The 20,497-nt window shown below is 39.5% G+C and overlaps 1 protein-coding gene across 1 annotated transcript in view; it reads left to right on the top strand.

Annotated features, from left to right (window-relative positions):
• The window catches only part of CLTRN (collectrin, amino acid transport regulator), a 37,575-nt gene extending 17,506 nt beyond the window's left edge, over positions 1–20,069 (top strand). Inside the window, exons 4-6 of the mRNA XM_004063847.4 lie at positions 2,403–2,516; positions 7,676–7,870; positions 19,265–20,069. Of these exons, the coding sequence (XP_004063895.1) occupies positions 2,403–2,516; positions 7,676–7,870; positions 19,265–19,421 (466 nt within the window). The 3' untranslated portion in view covers positions 19,422–20,069. The remainder of the gene's footprint in view (positions 1–2,402; positions 2,517–7,675; positions 7,871–19,264) is intronic.
• Positions 20,070–20,497: the final 428 nt, after the last annotated feature.

Raw genomic sequence — 20,497 nt, 5'->3', positions numbered from 1 at the left:
AACAACAAACATTTTATTGCAGAAACTGGGGAAACTGGGGAGAAGCATGCCTTCTGTCCCCAGGGAGAAGGCAGGAGCGAATGGGCAAGGGCAAGGGAAGGGCTTTAAGGGAGAGGAGAGGTGGGCCTGGGGCTCGCTGAGTGGTCGGCTGGAGCAGTGGGAAGTGCCCCGGTGGGGTCGGTGGCTGGTGTGGGGGTGGAACCGCGGTCAGTAGGGTGAAGTTGCTGAGGGCTGGAGGCTCAGGAGGTGGTGGCAGGGGCCTGACTCTTGGAGCCGGGCAGCAGGCTGGGTGTGCTCAGAGGCTCATGGCCCACCTGGCGAAGCTCCTTCCAGGTGCAGGCAAGCCTGAGGCGTCAGGGCAGTGCTACCCGCAGGCCTAGCGCTCCTGCGGCGACCGGGCGCCTGGCGGCCACATGTCCTCAGCAGGGCAGGCGGCCACCAGGAAGGATTGAGACAACGCTGCCCGGGAGTGGGGGCTCTGCTCAGCGGCCTAGACCCGGGCACAAAGGAATGGGCCACTCCGTTTCTCATCACAGACCCGAAGGCAGATGGCCTGGGCATCGGGCTCCCTCTGCGCTCGGGCGGGGCGATTTTCATGGTTACCAGGCTGCGGACAGGCTGGTTGGGGGGTGGCGGCGGTCCAAAGCCACCGCTTCATGTAGGCCAGGCGAGCCTCAGAGAAATCAGGCCTGATGTTGCTCAGCAGCGGCAGCCTGTTGGGAAAGCACCTCCAGGCCTCGGGAACCATCTCTCTCAGGACGCGGATGCGGGCGGGCACCATCTCTCTCCGGATGCGGATGCGGATGCGGATGCGGGCGTAGTCCCAGCTGGGAGGAGCGGTGGGGAGGGGCTGGATGCAGACCCAGCGCTTCCCGTGGAAGTAGGTGACCTTGCAGTTCTCCTGGACCTGGGAGCTGAGGAAGGGCCTGGACAGTAGGGCCCAGTGCTTCTGGTGCGGGGGTGGGGGGGGGGGGTGCGCGGCTTTCTGGCCCAGACCCAGCCCAGGAAGCGGCTCAGGTAGCTGCCCATGAGAGTAGGGCAGTGGGTTCGGCCTTCCAGTAGACACTGGGCTGCCACAAGTTTCCGAAATCTGGGGTCAGGGCCAGAGATACTGTCGGGGCTCAGTGACCAGCGACCTTTGGTATCAAAATGTCAGAAAGTGCACGAGGCGCCATGTGCCGGGTACGGTCTGGCCACCAAGTGTTGCAGGGGGAGGAGGCCACGGCCAGGCCAGAGCTTTGCGGCGCGCAGCTGCAGAAGGGGCGGGTGGTGCCCCATGCTGTCTGGCGGACCAAGGAGGCTCAAGCCTCAATCCTTCCCACTCATGGTCCCAGACACTCAGCTCTGGGCAGAGGGGCCTGGCAGCTGCCTCTACTTTTGTACCTGACCTTTAAAAACAGAACATAGAAGAATTTCTGCCAGGTCCTGAAAACTGCAGATACCTGTTGACAGAAGGGTGCTCTCTTTGATCAGTGTGAAAATGATCACAATACACTTGGATGCTCTAAACAAATCCTTTACTCATATCGGATTCTTCTAGGATGGATGTTAATGTTGCTTTTTGCAATTTTGCTCTTAAGTAAACAGGGAAAGCCATCAGGTTTTGTTTTAGCATTGGCAATGTTGATTTTATGTGGACTTTCCTATAATTTCCAGCCTGAGTACATCCATGTATAGATTGTCTCTCTCTGAACACTACTGTCATTTCTCCCCTTTCACTTGTAATACAGAGGAGAGTGAGTCACATTTCCAATTTGCAGTTGAAAAGTCTGTAACTGCAAAACAAAGAGTTCGAAGACTGCTGGTGAATTGATTATAGTGTTTAAGTTGGAGGTTTGTTCAAGGCGATGTAAAAGAAACTTGTTTTTGAGAACTTCTTCTTCAAAAGTACACACAGAAGGTGCCTTTTGTCTTGGCCCTGATGCTGGGGTTGAAGAGAGACAGTAGATGCAGACAGAGCAAGTATTGAATCATGAGGGGGCAGCAGATCCTCTCTGGATCTGAGAGGTGGAAGACTGAATGGGCAGGGCACTAAAAAGAGTTGAATGAGAAAATACCAAAGGTTTCTGTGGTTCAGAGAGGGCCAAGCATTGGGGAAACGGGAGCTGTCACCAACCGGTGATGGAGAATGAGATCCCTAATGCTCTCCACTGACTATTATTATTTTTTGGCAGATTCCCTGTTATTCCCTATAAGGAATGATCCCCAAGTATATGATTTTGAAACAATGGGAATTTCCTATATAATTTTCTTCTTACTGAGATCATTCTTCATAATGTTAGAAATGACTTTTTAAACATAGCTAAGATGTCTCTTAAGATAGTAGTAGCATCAGAGTGAACAGTTTAATGCCATTTGGTGTGATATTCTTCTCATGTATTTTTTCTTTCCACTGTCTGCAGAATTTCCCATGTCCTACTTTGCAATGTAACCCAGAGGGTATCATTCTGGTTTGTGGTTACAGACCCTTCAAAAAATCACACCCTTCCTGCTGTTGAGGTGCAATCAGCCATAAGGTAATCACCCTTAAATATGCCCTCTATTAGTCAATCAACTTGCTGATTAATTCAACTGTTTTTAAAAATAGATATTGAAGAGTTTTATCTGTTTCACACACGAATTATTTATTAAAATGACAAAGATTTCATTTTGTTAGTTTCTGTTAGAGATGAGTATAGATCAGTAGTTCTCATCCAGGGGCAATTTTGCCTTCAAGAAGACATTTGGCAATATCTGGAGACATTTCGCAATGTCTAGAGACATTTTTATTGTCACAGCTGGAGGGGGTGGTGGTACCACCAGCATTGAGTAAGCAGAAGTTAGGGACCCAATAGCTTACCTTTTTCAGTCAATATATAGTCTTTACTTTAAAAAGATAATTTTTTTTAAAAAAAAGGTAAAATCATGACTCATGCAAACTAAACATTATTACTATCAAAAATTTTATCTCATTAGTTAATGAGGGCACTAGTAAGATGTTAAATTCTTTTTCAAGGAGACTTCAAGGAACCACCCATATATAGAAAGTGAGGAATGGCAAAATGCATTTACAGAAGGATGCATCAGTCTATTTTTCAGGCAGTAACCAATTATGTTCCACTAGACACAGTTCATTTGATTTTCTATGGACAAGAATCATTTACATTATGTTAGTTTTCAAGAACTTAGGGATTTGCAAAGTAGCTCAAAGACCGTAAGAGATGGAAATTGCCTAGAAAGGTGCTCTCAGCAGGACAATCAGGAAAAAGTCCAGTACTCTGTTTTGCCCATTTCAAGTATTTTACAATTTTTCCCGACTTCCCGACAGTTGTACTCCTCCCCTCCTTATGATCGTAAGAAACTCAAAAGTGAAACGAATTCGAGACTTTCAAGAATTAGGAGGATGCAGCTTGTATTTCTTTCAATTACTGTGCCTTTGGTATGTGTCAAAACTTCAAATACCACATGTGATTGATGTTGGGCAAAGATATACTCAAAAAATGAGCTCAGGAAATAAACTAGAACAAAGCAAAGTAGCTCTCCCCACACAAGATTTACAAGTTACTGAAATACATATTATTCTTTTTACCAAGGATAAATACCTACTGGAATAACTCATTAGCTCTCTGTAAAATGTTAACACTTAAGATAATGAGTATATAATCAAATGTCAAAGGTTTTTGTGAACATCATCTATTTCTTTTGCTGAAGCAAAGGCACTGAGGATTTATACCGATTGGAAATGGTTGAATCTGCCCTAACAAGAAAGTTTGAACTAAATTGCTTCTTCACTTTGGCCACTAAGAATACTGTTAAGACTCTCACCACTTAGGGAGTAAGAATTATAAATATCATATTTCGTGTGAAAAAAGATTTTATTCATGTCTCGTGATCTGTGAGGGCTACAAGGAAAATGAAGGCACTGGGTTAAACCAGTCCTTCAGTTGATAGGAGGAGGAAGTGTGAGTGCTTAGGGTGAAGGTCTGGGAAGTATTAATACATGAATATGTTCACAACAAAATGTCTTTTTCAAGGGTCCTAGCAGGAGAATCTATTTAGGAAGTGGGGATAGCCAATAGAATGAGAATTTATGTCAGGGAATTAGTAGGGCACATCAGGATTGGATGAAAATAAAAGAAACTATACAACAAAGGAAGGATAGAGTGAAAAAAAGGAGATGGTGTTTAGAGAGCAAATAATAGGAATTTCAAGGCTGAAGAATCTAAGTGATTGGGCAAAATAATACTAATTCACCTAATATTTGCATACCACTTTTTGGTTCACAAGGAATGTTCTTATGCATCTGTGGCATTTAATAATGACACCAACAGTTTTTTTTTGTTTGTTTTCTTTTTAAGAGACAGAGTCTGGCTTTGTTGCCCAGGCTATAGTACAGTAGCATGATAATAGCTCACTGCAGCCTTGAACTCCTGGGGTTCAAGTGATCCTCTTGTCTCAGCCTCCTGAGTAGCTGGGACTACAGGGATGTGCCACTATGCCTGGCTAATTTAAATTTTTTTTTTTTTGTAGAGACAGGGTCTTACTATGTTGCCCAGGCTGCCCTTGAACTGGCCTCAGGCGATCCTCCTGCCTCAGAGTCCCAAAGTGCTGGGATTACAGGCATGAACCACTGCACCCAGCCAACACCAATAATTTTTCAGTAATTACTATTATCTCTCCTTTATAAATGAAGAAACTGAGGCTCAGGGAGATTAATTGATTTGTTAAGGCCACCATGCTAGAAAGAGAAAGTGAGGACTTGAACCTAGGCATCCTGCCACCATATCCAGTGATTTTTCCTGTTTACCAGAGTACACAAAGAACTGAAACAGACATCTTAGAATTGGTTGGTCATTCCTTTACACAAAGTGCTTAGGGTGAAGGTCCAGGAAGCACGTGAATTTGTTCACAAAATGTCTATTTCAAAGGTCCTAGCAGGATAAACTATTTAGGAAGTGGGGATAGCCAACAGAATGAGAATTACAAAATTCTCATTTCAAGTAAAATAATTGAAATGGGCAAAAAAGAGTACTGGACTTTTTACCAATACAGAGTATACATAGTATGAGGTAAAGGAGTGACCAACTAATTCCAAGATGTCTGTTTTAGTTCTTTTGTGAGGGCGTGGCCTAATTCAACACCACTCTTGGCTGAAAGATACACATGATGCTTGATGCCAATTGGTGATTCCAGTGGTGGAGCAGATTTAATATGTACCTGAGCTAGAACTTCCGGTCAGTCTGTGAGATGATAGAATACATTCCAAGCCTAGAGTGAGCAAGTAACAAAGGGTTAACCAACTAGGAAGATAGAATGAGAATGCAGAGCAACTTCTCATTTTTCTCTGAGTTATATCTTAGCAGTGGGTTTCATTATTTTGTGGAAAAGTTTGTGCTCTCAGATGTTCAATATTAGGTTATGACAAAATAAAATATTCCATTGTTGGATAAAAATCCCTTGTTGTAGATTATCTGGCTAGAGTTCACTTTCACATCCATGAATAATCATGCCACAGCATAGTTATTTATTTACTAAAGGGGGTCTTTCCTGATAGCCTGGTGCTGGCCTGCAGAGATTCTCAAGCCATACTATCAGGCTGTAGACTTGGGCTGTCCGGTACCGTAGCCACCAGCCAAATGTGGTTATTAAGCACCTGAAATGTGGCTAGTCCAAAGTCAGGTGTGCTCACAGTATAAAACATAAGCCAAATTTCAAAGACATTGTACAAAATAAAATGTGGAGCCCCAGCCTGGGCAATATAGCAAGACCCTGTTTACACACACACACACACACACACACACACACACACAGCCAGGTGTGGTGGCACACACCTGTGGTCCTAGCTACTTGGGAGGTTGATGCAGGAGGATTGCTTGAGCCCAGGAGTTTGAGGCTGCAATGAGCCACGATCGTTCCTGTCTCAAAAAACAAACAAACAAACAAACAAACATGCAAAGTCAACTTGATACTGTTTACATGTTGAAATTACATTTTCTTGGATATATTGGACAAAAAATACATTATTAAAATTAGTTTCATCTGTTTACTTTAGTGCAGCTACTAGAAAATTTTAAGTCACACGAAGCTCACATAATATTTCTGTTTTCCAGGGCTGCTCTAGAGGTAGACAAAGGCAGCTTGCATAATATGAATTCAGTAAAGGTCATAAAATATCTCCAAGGACTCTCCAGTTTACAGTTAGAAATTCACTTATTTGGTTTCAATTAAATAAGTCTTTGCAACCAACCTCTCCTTAACTGCCACCACCACTAAAAATGCAGATATTTCCTAGGAAAAGTAACATTTTTCTAAGCTTTTGAACTCCTAAATCATTCATGTCTTTAGTCCTATGGAACTACTTGCAGTTTGCTGAACAAGTCTTACTTTACCTTGTCTCCATTCCTGTGCTCACCACATACTTTGGTCTAGAAACTCCTACTTGTCCCTCAAAACAGAGCTCAAAAATGGCCTCCACAGCAAAGCAGCTCTGACTTCTCATAATGGTGTACTTGGCCCTTCCCTCTGCTCACACTGTGCCCATATTTGCCTCTTTCACAGAACATTTTGTACCACACTGTGGTTGTGGATCTACTGATCTGTCACCCTTCTAGACCGTAAGCTCCTTGGTACTTTAATTTCACGTTGTATCTCCAGCATCTAGCACAGTATTTGATATTTAATAAGTTTTTGGCAAATGTTTGTTGAATTAATGAAAAAAATATCAAGATCAAGTTGGTGAATTTGATGCCACTCCTGGTTCATGTTTTCATTTTTGCTTCTGGTTTTCTTTACTTCTCCTATTCATCACCCATATTTTACATGTAATTTTACTTTTGGGGGCTGTGATATTTATGTAAGCCACCTTAAATAGAGCTTTGTCATTCTAATCTAGATGCTACTCACACAGGACAGGTGAAACCCAAATTGAGGCTTAGCCCATGAGGATTCTGGGCTTTGCCCAGGAAAAAAATTCAAGAGAGAGCCAGAAGTAGAAGAAAACAACTTTACTGAAGAGGCAGTATTATAGCTCCTGTGATGTTACTGCTCTGTGACTGCTCCTGCAGAGCAGGACTACCCTGTGGGCAGAGACTAGCAGCTCAGGGCAGTTTTGCAGTCATATTTATACCCACTTTTAATTACATGTAGATTAAGGAGCAGTTTATGCAGAAATTTCTAGGGACGGGTAATAACTTTGGGGTCATCACATCATTGCCATGGAAAGGGGTGGTAACTCCCAGGTGTTGCCATGGCAATGGTAAACTGACATGGCACACTGGTGGGCATGTCTGATGGAAAGCTGCTTCCCCGCCACCCCCTAGCTCTGTTTTAGTTAGTCCTCAATTTGGTCCAGGGTTAGAGCCGTGCCTCCAGAGACGAGTCCCTCTGTCTACCTTACTACCTCTCAGGAAATAAAACATGGTGGACAGAGCTCAAAGCTCAGGACTTCTGGACATTCACAACAATGGGGGCAGCAGTGGATACATGGGTATCCCTCTGGCAGCTAGTGTTGTAACTTAAGAGAAACTATGGCATGATTGCCCTCAGCAAACTTTTTAGTCAACTTGAAGTCTCCTGCCAGGAGGATGCTTTGTTTATAGAGATATTTATAATCATGGAGAAACAGGTTTGTACTTTGTCTTAATAGTTTTTTTTTTCTGTCTTATTTTGTTTATTTTTAATTATCATTGCATTTTAGAATGAACAAGAACCGGATCAACAATGCCTTCTTTCTAAATGACCAAACCCTGGAATTTCTAAAAATCTCTTCCACACTTGCACCACCCATGGACCCATCTGTGCCCATCTGGATTATTGTATTTGGTGTGATATTTTGCATCGTCATAGTTGCAATTGCACTACTGATTTTATCAGGGATCTGGCAACGTAGAAGGTAAGATATTTAAAAGGAGTGATTGAAAGAGCATTTTCTTATTTCCTCATGACTTGGACAAATCAGGAGAGGATTTTCCTCTGGCTGAAGATAATGCCTTAAATTTGAAACTTTGAAAAAATTGGTGATTTTCAAAAATATCACTTATGCTCTTTTCTTTAGATATATTTTAGAGTCCAGTGTCCCTTACTTAACTAGGCTCCTTCCACGACTACCTTTCCCTCTATTCTGTACCGCATAAATATTTCATATCCAGGCTTGATTTTAATATCTGTGTTGTGATTTTGTAAGCTAGATGTAAGGAGCTAAACAGACTTTTTGGGTAGGCAGAGTTAATCTTTGGTAGTCATCCACATCCAAATGCCAGCAGGTTCATAGTTCCATGCCTCCCTACCTTGGCTTACCTCTTCTTAGTCCAGTGCATGCAGGCTACCATCTTGTCCCAGATGCCTTTGTACTGTTTTATACTTCCTTCCCTTTGATGGACACTCATCCCTTGTGTGCCTATGATATTGAATAGAGCTGTGTTGCTTGTGGCCTTTAAATCAACTCTCAGCATCAGACATCACCTGGAACACTTGTTTAACATGTAGGTTCTTTGGCCCTATTGCAGACCCACTAAATTAGAATCTCTGAAGGGATGCATTTTAATGAATACTCAGGTCATTCTTATTCATTGAGTTTGAGAGCTTTCAATTTAACAATTTATAGGTAGAGTTTCACTTCTTGAGTTCGTTTACCTAGATTCTGGAGGCATTTGCAAACTTCGATGTCTAAATTATTGATACTGCTTCAAGAGGGAATTTAAGACCTGTGGGGAAGTTACTGAGGTAGTGGAGAAGAAGAGGAGACAGGATTTCTCAGCATGATTTTGTTAACCAGTACCTCTAATCCAGGGGGGAAGATGGAAAAATCCTCAGCTTTTCACTAGACTTTAATGCTTGTAAACCTTCCTTTCTGATACTAAGGAAGAATAATTCTGGTAAGTGGTAATTACAGTGACATGCATTTGAAAATAACAGGGACATGGTTTTTAAAAGTGTTGGTTCTTACATGGGACATGTGGGATGTGTTTGGCTAAGTAAGTATGTGTTTGACTAAATGCTCCTCTTGAAGTTTACTACTTTCCATATGTTTCACCCTAGTAACTAACAGAAGGTAATAATTTTAAATCTTGGGCTTTGTAATTTTATTCACAAATGATAAGTAAAATGCTATGAAATAAATATGGTTTATGTCTAGTCCTCAAATTAAATTCAAAGATTTAGGATCAAGTTACACTTACCTGATTTTTTTGATGATCTTGGCATGGCATGTAATGCAAAGAGACTTGGTACAAGATGTTCGTTTTGGTTTTTCTTTTGAAAATATTGAGAAATATTCTCATGCAATGCTTGAATACCTGTGTTTAATACTTTTGTTTTGTATTAATCTTGAGATGCTTTGATTCTGTGTTCTAACAACTGTAACATTAGTGAATTCACTCCGTCTACTTGGTTTCTAATTTCCTCACTAGTACAGTATAGTGTAGGAGTTAGAAGAATGGACTCTGGAGATAGATTGCTTAGACTCAACGTATTTATCTCTTAGATTCTGCCCTTGTATATAATCCATTAACTGTATGGATATCAGGAAGCACAGTGAGTCAGGGAAACTGAGCTTAGGAGAATATAATTTGTGGTGCTAGACTCAAGCTGGTTAAGTTTATCTTTACTGTTTGTGAATAGATAACTTTTCTAGAGTGACAGTGAGGTGTACTGGAAATAATTAACTTGGCGGGATAAAAAGAGTTAATATATAGAGTGCTTAGAGTGGTATCTGGCACACAGTGAGTGCTCAATAAGTGTTAGCTGTTACTATTATTTTATGATCTTGCCATTTGCTGGCCTTTCAGCTAGTTTGTATTGGGATCAGCTATCTCTTTCCTTCTGAGCTGATTCTGCAGTAATATAATAATTGGGTGTGTAGCATCATAATTTGTTGCCTGGGAGAAGTGAAGCTGTTGTCACAACCTTGCCTTCACAAATTTATTTCATGTTCAAACTGGGAAAGCAGATGGACACATCTCTTGTGTAAACCGGGAGAGCATCAATAATTAGCAAATATAGTCAGGAAAATTATGACAACCTTCTGAAGAGAAATTGTTTGTTGTGTTTTAAGTTTGACACAATTTGTGGTGGGTTTCTCCTGGACAAAATGTTGCTTCAAATGTGAGGAGAGGGTACAGTTTGAAGTGGGGAGAGCCCTGAAAATTGCAATGAAAGCCCTTTCTAATCATGGAAAAGATAGGAGTTGCCCCCAAAACCTTTAGTTTCGAGGAAGACAGTCAAAGGAATGTTCAACAATCTAATCCATACATTAGATAATAATGAACATAGTTTTTGTGGTACAGAATCTTAAACTTAGAAGACCTGGAGGGACCATGGGATTATCTAAGTCACCATTCTGCTTCTATGGAGAAGAGTGCCAGAGTCATCTAACACACATATATATATTTAAACTTACTATTGAGGAAATTTCTCAGCAAAGCTTTAACAATTCTGTTATCTTTGCCAATAACACCATTATATTAATTATTCAGGGACAGTGAGTGGCAAGTATGCAACCAATGGAGCCCAAACTAGGTAAACTCAAATACCAGCTGTGCCCTTTACCTGTATAATCTTAGTTGAGTCACCTGATTTCCAGGGATCTCAGTTTCTGCATCTGCAACAGGGAGATGATGTTTCACAGGGCTTTCATGAGGATTGACTGACATAAATGTGTATAAAGTACCTAGGATATAGTGTGCACTAAGTAAACAGTAATTATTATTATCCAAGAGCGGCTTAAGCCATTGCTATGATTAAGAGGTGCTGGGAAAGGATCTCTTTTCCACCAAGATATTGTGGAAAATATCTTGGTATTTTCCATCATACTGTATAAACTTCTCCAATTCACCAACTCATTGCTTGGGATTTTATTAAATGCTTGTTTTATTTTATTAAGGTGTTGTTAACAAATAAAAGTTGTATATATTTATGGCATATAAGGTGATGTTTTGATATATGTATATATTATGAAATGGCTAAATCAAATAATTAGCATATAAATTCAACTTATTTATGTGGCATTTGTCTTTCTGTGCCTGGCTTATTTCATTTAGCATACTGTTCTTCAGGTTGATCCTTATTGTCACAAATGTCAGGATTTCCTTCTTTTTAAAGGCTGAATAGTATTTCATCGTACCACATTTTCTTTATCCATTCATTCGTTGATGGACACTTAGGTTGATTCCATACCTTGGCTGTTGTGAGTAGTGCTGGGTTGAACATAAAAGTGCAGAAATCTCTTTGACATAATGGTTTCAATTCTTTTGGGTATATACCCAGAGTGGGATTGCTGGATCATATGGAAGTTTATTTTTTATTTTTTGAGGAACTTCCATACTGTTTTCCATAATGGCTGTACTAATTTACATTTCCTGCAGTAGTGTACCAGGGTTCCCTTTTCTCCACATCCTTACCAACACTTGCTATGTTTCGTCTTTTTGATAATAGGTATTCTAACAGGCGTGAGGTGGTATCTCATTGTGGTTTTGATTTGCATTTCCCTGATGATTAGTGAAGTTGAGCATTCTTTCATGTACCCGTTGGGCATTTGTATGTCTTCTTTTGAAAATTTTCTATTGACATCCTTTCCCCATTTTAAAATTGGGTTATTTGTTTTCTTGTTATTGAGTTGTTTGAGTTTCTTATATATTTTTGGATATTAACTCCTTTGCTGTGCAGAAACGTTTCATTTTGATGTAAATCCCATTTGTCTATTTTTGAATTTGTTTTTGTGCTTTTGGGGTCATTGCCCAGACCAATGTCATGGAGCTTTTCTCCTATGTTTTCTTCTAGTAGTTTTACAGTTTCAGGTCTTAGGTTTAAGTCTTTAATCTATTTTGAGTTGATTTTTGTATTTGGTGTGAGACAACAATCCAGTTTCATTCTTTTGCATCGAGATATCCAGTTTTCCTAACACCTTTTATTGAAGAGATTGTTCTTTCCTCATTGTGTGTTCTTGCCATCTTTGTTGAAGATCTGTTGACCATAAGTGCATGGATTTATCTCTATCCTTGCTATTCTGTTCCATTTGTCTATGTGTCTGTTTTGATGCCACTACCATGCTGAATAAAACTTTTTAAAAATGCGAATAATTCTATGAGGTCTACTGGTCACCACAATAGTGGTGAATTGGTTAACCAGCTCTCTAAAAAATACCCTGATTTGTAGCATTTGCCAGTTTCCCATCAAGGCTGAAAAATTCTGAATAAATACCCTGATTTGTAGCATTTGCCAGTTTCCCATCAAGACTGAAAAATTCTGAATAAATACCCTAATTTGTAGCATTTGCCAATTTCCCATCAAGGCTGAAAAATTCTGAATATTTAGCAATCAGCCCTTGAAAACCTGTACCAGCCAGATCTAGCACACCATTACAGCTGCCACCTCTTTGTGAAATACCTAGAAGAGGTTGGTTCTCTACTGCCCTCTAGATGAGAATAGCAGTTTGTGAAAATGAGAGATTTGTTGAAGGAAAGAAGTTGGAAAAGCGATTTTTTTCCTTTATTTATTTATTTATTTTTATTATTATACTTTAAGTTTTAGGGTACATGTGCACATTGTGCAGGTTAGTTACATATGTATACATGTGCCATGCTGGTGCGCTGCACCCACTAACTCGTCATCTAGCATTAGGTATATCTCCCAATGCTATCCCTCCCCCCTCCCCCCACCCCACAACAGTCCCCAGAGTGTGATATTCCCCTTCCTGTGTCCATGTGATCTCATTGTTCAATTCCCACCTATGAGTGAGAATATGCGGTGTTTGATTTTTTGTTCTTGCGATAGTTTACTGAGAATGATTTTGAAAATTTGGAGCAACAATTAGGGAGCAGAACAAGTGGGAAGGCAACCAGGATGAACTGCATATACTTCACAATAATGTCTCTACTAGATTTAGTGTCTAGCCACAGGCTAGAAGTAGGTGTGTTAGTTGTATGGTCAATTTTATGATGGTAGTGATAATGATGATGGTGATAGTGATGGTGATGGTGATGATGGTGATGGTGATGGTGATGAAGTTGATAATGTGATGTGTGTTTTAATAGAAAGAGCCCTAAACTAAGACTCTTGGTTTTGGGTTCCAGTCTCAGGCTCTGGCATTTGTTAGCTGTGTCCTTGAGCAGGTCACATAAGGAAAATGATGATAATATTTTCTTAAATAGTGTAATGATGAGAAGACAAAATCAGAGAATATACCTAGTGGTTTACATGCTAGAAAGTGCTATATCAATTTAAGTTACTAGCATGACGATAAAAAGCAGTTATAAAGTGCTAATTTTATATAACCTGGAACTTTGTAGTTTACAAGGACAGTCATGGACACAGCACAATTTCAGATTTACATGTACATACTAGAATTGATGTTGAATCCAGTATATAAATAGACTGTTATAATGTTAGACCTTAGTTGTATCTAAGATCACAACTGGGTCTTAGGAAGGGACCTTAACAATGATCCAAATCCAACCCTCCAGAAACCAAAGCCCAGATAAGTAAGAATATTTTATTGTTTTATTGACCATCCATTCTGTGATAGGAGCTATAGTATGTATTGTGGATGAGACAAACATAAATAACATGGATGGTCCTTGCCTAAAAGGAGATTGTAATCTTATAGTAACAAAGCCAGGTCAAAGACTTAGGACATAGAACCCTAGCTAATGCTCCCAGCTGAGTAGAGTCATTAGTAAATTTGCTTGGTTTGTTTCTAGTTATACTTATATTCCCATAAGGTCAATAGTAAATAAAAATGCATTTGGATTTCCACAGATCTTGTTTTTCACACAAGCGGATGTGGCTCAGTCAACACGTTTATATCCTGAAACCACATTCTTATAAAGTCTTAATTAAATGAATAGTCTTAAAAATAGAGGTGTAAATAAAATGAGTAATGTCATAGCGAATATAACAAATGTTTTTCTTTGCTGTTCTTAAATATACATACCTGATAAAAATCTAATGTAAGTGTGTTGAGTAAAGCCTGGGGAGAGTAAATAGAGTTCTAGGTCAACTCCTTTCACCAATCTTGTTTCATTCTGAAAGACAAGTTACTCTACGTATTTGAGTGTCAGTTCCTTCATCTGAAAAACAGAGATGAGGCACGTAGTCGTGGCTGAGTGGTTAAAACGATGGATTTGAAAAACAGTGATAATAAAATATGCATAATATTGCAGTAAGCATTAAGTGAGATGATGCATACAAAACACCTAGTCTGATTTCTACCATGTAATAAATACTTAATATTATCATTAGCATTATCATTGCTATTATATGGCACATGTAAAGCAACTTGCCTACAGTCACATGGTTAGAAAGTAATAGTAACAGGATTTAAAACCAGATAGGTTTGATTTCAAAGTCCATCAATCTCACTGTGCTACAATGCCCACTCAAATCATTCCAGTAACCCTATTTCCCCCCAGAATCATCCAGAGCAATTCTGAGGACGGTCTCAATTCTCCGATAATTGATTCTGTACTGTTTGAAAATCATATTTGTCTGTCTTTTATTGTCTTTCTGGCTATTCTTGGGTCTTGGCTCTTTAGCTCTATTTTTTTTTTTTTTTTTTTTGAGACAGAGTCTTGCTCTGTCGCCCAGGCTGGAGGGCAGTGGCAAGATCTTGGCTCACTGCAAGCTCTGCCTCCCAGGTTCACACCATTCTCCTGCCTCGGCCTCCCGAGTAGCTGGGACTACAGGCGCCCGCCACCACACACGGCTAATTTTTTTGTATTTTTAATAGTTTCACCGTGTCAGCCAGGGTGGTCTTGATCTCCTGACCTTGTGATCTGCCCACCTCGGCCTCCCAAAGTGCTGGGATTACAGGCACGAGCCACCACACCCAGCCTCTTTAGCTCTATTTATTTATTTATTTATTTATTTTGAGACAGAGTCTCACTCCGTTGCCAAGGCTGGAGTGCATTGCTGCGAACTCTGCTCACTGCAACCTCCACCTCCCGGGTTCAAGCAATTCTGTTGCCTCAGCCTCCAGAGTAGCTGGGACTACAGGCATGCGCCACCACGCCCGGCTAATTTTTGTATTTTTAGTAGAGATGGGGTTTTACCATATTGGCCAGCCTGGCCTCGAACTCCTGACCTCAGGTGATCCACCCGTCTCAGCCTTCCAAAGTGCTGGGATTACAGGCGTGAGCCACCACGCCTGGCAGTCAGCTCTATTTTGTTTGAAGGGGGACAGAAATGCTCTTCCTGCTTTTGGCACCATTACTTTATCTTAGAACGGAGCAAACCCTGTTCCTCAACATCCCCTAGCTCTGAGGGCCACACCTGATACTTCTTTTCTCCCCTCTTTTGCCCCTCTTCTCTCTATATTTATGAGGTATATGAGAGATATTCACTCTCAAGGCTCCTAGGAGCTCGTTCCAGGAATTTTAATCAGTTTTTTCATCCTCTTCCTGAACCCCCTGACATTGCAGGAATAGCAGAAGTAATTAACACTTGATTTTAGTTTTCAGGAAAAAGAACTCATGTTTTTAGCAGAACATCAAATCAGAATGATCCAGAAAGATAGTTAAGTTTTATTATTCTTAGTAAAAGCAATGCACAGGTAGTGAATCAGTTTATTACAGCAAACACTATGAAATGTGACAAAGTGATATATTACTGTTAGGTAGCCTTTGAGCTGCTTATCATGTCCACCAAGCAGCAAGTTCCTGACACTGCAATTGGTGAAGCCCAGCAATGCCAGGACTCTGCAACTGGATCTATGGTTGTAAAAGAACAATATGCACCTAATTTGCCACTGACACAGCTCAGTTTGGTAAATTTCTACAGCAATTCCCCTTGGAATCTTTTTGGTTGAGATATTATTCTTATTCTAAAGAAGAAAAACTTGTCCTCATTTGTTTACATCTTCCTTTTTAGTTTTTCCCCATTCTTTTGTGATGCCTGATGAATCATTTTTCCTTGTTGCTGGGAAGGGGGAAGCGAGATTCCTTGTAATGATCATCACATACGTCTAGCTCTTTGTCATTTTTCTTCTAACTCCATAAATACTTTTTTTATTAACTGAAGAAACTGGAAAATAGGCCCTGGCAATTATTATTTCTAAGACTGCTATTGCATTGCCACCTACTTCAGAATGCTTCCTTTACTAAAATGTTTGTAATACAGGTTTCATACTTAACATATACAAATATCAGGGTAAAATTTGGCTGTCCACAATCTATTTATTGTTGTGGAAAATTATCATTCACTCCAAGCCCAGTGAGGAGTGATTTTGGGGGAATTTACATGAGATAGCCATTTTAAATGATGATTTATAAATAGACATTTGCTACTTACAGCTTCATCTTTAGAAGAAACATTCCTCTCTCTTATAAAGCATTAAAATGGGGAGAGGGAGGATGAGTATATATGGCATTTTTCCCTTTCATTGAGTTCATTTTAGGACAAGGATTGTATCTCTTCCATACACATAGTAGTCGCTCAAAATGTAGCTGTTAGTGAATGTTGGATACTATGAATGGAAGTGATGTGATTGATGGTTATAGAATGTTGATTTCCTTTGCTTTCTGGAGGACGTGGAAAGTGAACAATACACCTATCTATAGGAAGAGGAACCAAAGTGTTCTAATCCTCTGGTGGGTAATTTCACCTGGGAGGATCCTCTCATCACATTAAAATCTATGTCCACCCCAACCCATGCTGATTGCTGATTGCTGATGCTTGCCATGACCAGTGCGGTGTCTTCACTCCAAGGATGGAAAAATATAGCAGCCTATCTTTCCCTAGGTCTCTAGGACCACAACTCCTGACTTTCAACCCAGCATTGGGCCAGAAGTTTTATTAATAAATGTTTAAAATGTGGCATCTGCAATTCAGTGATTGCCTATTGTGTTTAATTGTGATATTGGATGGTGGCATATGCAATGGTAAAATACTTTCAAATGATGACATTGGGATCTACAGAATTGGAATGCTACTTTACCTTTGTTTTAAATGAACAACTATTTGAAATTATTTAATAAACCATCAGCAAAGCCTAAAATACAAGAGATACAAGAAATTTCTTGTGTGTAAAATTCCCTTCCTTCCTTCCTTCCTTCTTTCTTTCTTGTGGTAAAGCCCGTTCAAGGTCTACCTAGGGCTACTGCCTGAGTAACTTTACCTACAACATTAGTCCATACATACATACATCTAATTGTTCAATCTACCATCTATCTTCTGTCCATCTATCCATCCATCCATCCATCCATTCAGCCAGCCAGCCATTAATATATCATCTAGCCAACCAGCAATTGAACTACATTCATTGATTATTTTATCCATCTGTCCATCCACCTTTCATCATTTATTCAGCCACCCACCCATCTTCTGTCCATCCATGTATTTATTATCCAGCCAGTCAGCCATTAATCTACATTCATTGATTCATCTACCCATAGAGTTGAATGCCTACTCTGTGCTGAGTCCAGGTCAGCTGTTTTGCAAAACATTTTTAAATTTGGATTTTTCTGATTAGGCTCCTTATTATGAGATTCAGGTCAAAACAAATTGGAGGGGGCGGGGCTGGAACACAGGAAAAACATATATGTGATCTACTCAGTGTATCACATCAGGAGAGACTTGTCAGTTTCTTTCATTGTTGGAAATTTTCACTAGATTTCTCTTTTAGCAAAATACAAGTGTCCTTTTATAATTAATATTTTGCTTATGGGGGTGATACCTTGAAACCATGTGAATATCCTGTTCTCCAACCGTCTCTCACATAATGGTTTAGTATCCATTGATAATCCTCATCAGAATCACTTATTATTATATGGTGATTTTCTGTTCCTATTACTCTTTCTATATTCGTTGGCATTCTTCTATAAAAAAAGAGCTTTCTCTTTTCTCCACTTCCACCATATTCTTTTTTTTAAATATATACAATTTTTATTTGTCAATTATACCTCAATAAAACTGATAGGGGAAAATGATACAGAGGACAGGAATGGAGTCAGGAAAATCATGTGGGTGGGAAAGATGATTTAAAAAAAATTTTTTTTATTATACTTTAAGTTCTAGGGTACATGTGCACCATATCCTTTAAAGCACATTCTCACGCAGGACTAATAGGAATTCCATCTCGGTCATCACTGGGGCACCTTCACCATCTCCTCACCTGTCAGAGACTCACCAAGGTTCTAAGGGACTCTCATAGTGGTGGGACTCTACCCTGGTCACCGCTGCAGTGCCCAACATCTCAGCCAGATGATCTCTTCTTTTCTGCTATTTGGCATTTCCACAAATTCGTGGGACAAGAGAATCCTTTGCAAGTCCAGGAGCCTCATGCCTAACATCATGCCTCCGTGGTGTCACCATGGAGTGGTGCTCCAACATCCAACCTGTGATAAGCCTTAGGGAAACCCCTCCTTCTTCTGGTTGCCTAGAGGCACCCACCTCTCTTTTTTCTTTTACTGCATGATATCAAGCATAATTGTCTCATTGTTTTAGCCTTTCACAAAAGACAGGAAAAACCTTTGAATTTGAGTCTACTGTTTTCCACACTCCAAAGAAATATTACAGATCTGCATATTACTTGGGTTGGGGTCAGCAAGGTCTACAAAGGGTGAAACTATGAGAAACTCAAGAATTTATCCTGTCATATGGAATTTTTGGAGTGACCTGGAATTATAACTACAAGTTGTAAAGTAATTAGGGAAAATGTGTTCTGAGTTCCAAAATCATGACTTGCAAATTAACACAATTATTTTGTAATGAGTAGAGCCAAGCAGCAATATTTGAAGTTTATAGCACTTACTTTCTACAAAGTAATGTTAATTTTCTTTCTGATAGCTCATTTCTATTTGATTTTCACTCAACATTTTCAGACCATTAATTTGTCAAATCCCATGAGAGGAATTTATTACTTTTAGCAATTCAATTGTTATTAAGTTCTCCTAGAGATGGATTTTAAACTTGCGAATTTACTATGCATTTTCTTCACATTACTTCATGCAATTTGTGTGTGTGAGTGTCTATGTGTATATATGTGCATATACACTCATATTCATTCATATACATATTCATCTATATTGATTTTAGTATTCTGAATAAGACCACTTGTTTTGATCACTATGTGTATGTCATCTATACAGACTTCTCATCTTGATAGTATCTTTTCACCTCACCAACTCTTTATGGTCTTTGAAATTTGTTTGAAAATTACACAATATCATTAAATTATTTCATTGTTCTAAGGTTCCTATTCCCCTTCCTGTTCTCCATGTTCGTACAGAAGACCATATGCAACCATGGTTATGGTCCTTCTAGATGCCAATCACTCTTTTTTATGTGCTTTTAGAAAGAACAAAGAACCATCTGAAGTGGATGACGCTGAAGATAAGTGTGAAAACATGATCACAATTGAAAATGGCATCCCCTCTGATCCCCTGGACATGAAGGGAGGGCATATTAATGATGCCTTCATGACAGAGGATGAGAGGCTCACCCCTCTCTGAAGGGCTGTTGTTCTGCTTCCTCAAGAAATTAAACATTTGTTTCTGTGTGACTGCTGAGCATCCTGAAATACCAAGAGCAGATCATATATTTTGTTTCACCATTCTTCTTTTGTAATAAATTTTGAATGTGCTTGAAAGTGAAAAGCGATCAATTATACCCACCAACACCACTGAAATCATAAGCTGTTCACGACTCAAAATATTCTGAAATATTTTTCTGACAATATAGTGTATAAATGTGGTCATGTGGTATTTGTAGTTATTGATTTAAGCATTTTTAGAAATAAGATCAGGCCTATGTATATATTTTCACACTTCAAAGACCTAAGGAAAAATAAATTTTCCAGTGGAGAATACATATAATATGGTGTAGAAATCATTGAAAATGGATCCTTTTTGATGATCACTTATATCACTCTGTATATGACTAAGTAAACAAAAGTGAGAAGTAATTATTGTAAATGGATGGATAAAAATGGAAGTACTGATATACAGGGTGGAATTTTATCCTGTTATCACACCAACAGTTGATTATATATTTTCTGAATATCAGCCCCTAATAGGACAATTCTATTTGTTGACCATTTCTACAATTTGTAAAAGTCCAATCTGTGCTAACTTAATAAAGTAATAATCATCTCTTTTTGATTGTGTGACTGATTGTGGTCTGAAATTTATTTTCACACTGTGGAACATAGTCTTGTTTTTATTAGTTATCTTTAATCTGCTCTACAACCATAGAAATGAATTATTTTTGTTGTGTGTATCCTTGTTTGAAGACACCTTGTAGTTTTTAGGTTGATTCTATTTCCAGATAGGCCATGAATAATTCTAAATTCTAGGAACAATGATTATACATTTATTAATGAAAATAAAATTTGCTACTCAATTTCCCACTGCTATCACCCATAGTTAAAGTTACAGCAGTAGTCTCTAACTCACTTCCCTGCCTCCAGTGTGCCTCCTTGCATACAAACTCTAAGATAGGTAGCTGCATACAGCAGATTTATTGGGGCATGCGCTCAGGAGATACACCTTTAAGAAGTGAGGAAGGCAAAGTGTGGCGGACAGCTGTT

The sequence above is a fragment of the Gorilla gorilla genome, chromosome X (assembly GCF_029281585.2).
Source record: "Gorilla gorilla gorilla isolate KB3781 chromosome X, NHGRI_mGorGor1-v2.1_pri, whole genome shotgun sequence".
In the NCBI taxonomy this organism is placed as follows: Eukaryota; Metazoa; Chordata; class Mammalia; order Primates; family Hominidae; genus Gorilla; species Gorilla gorilla.
This window is presented reverse-complemented; position numbering and strand designations above follow the sequence as displayed.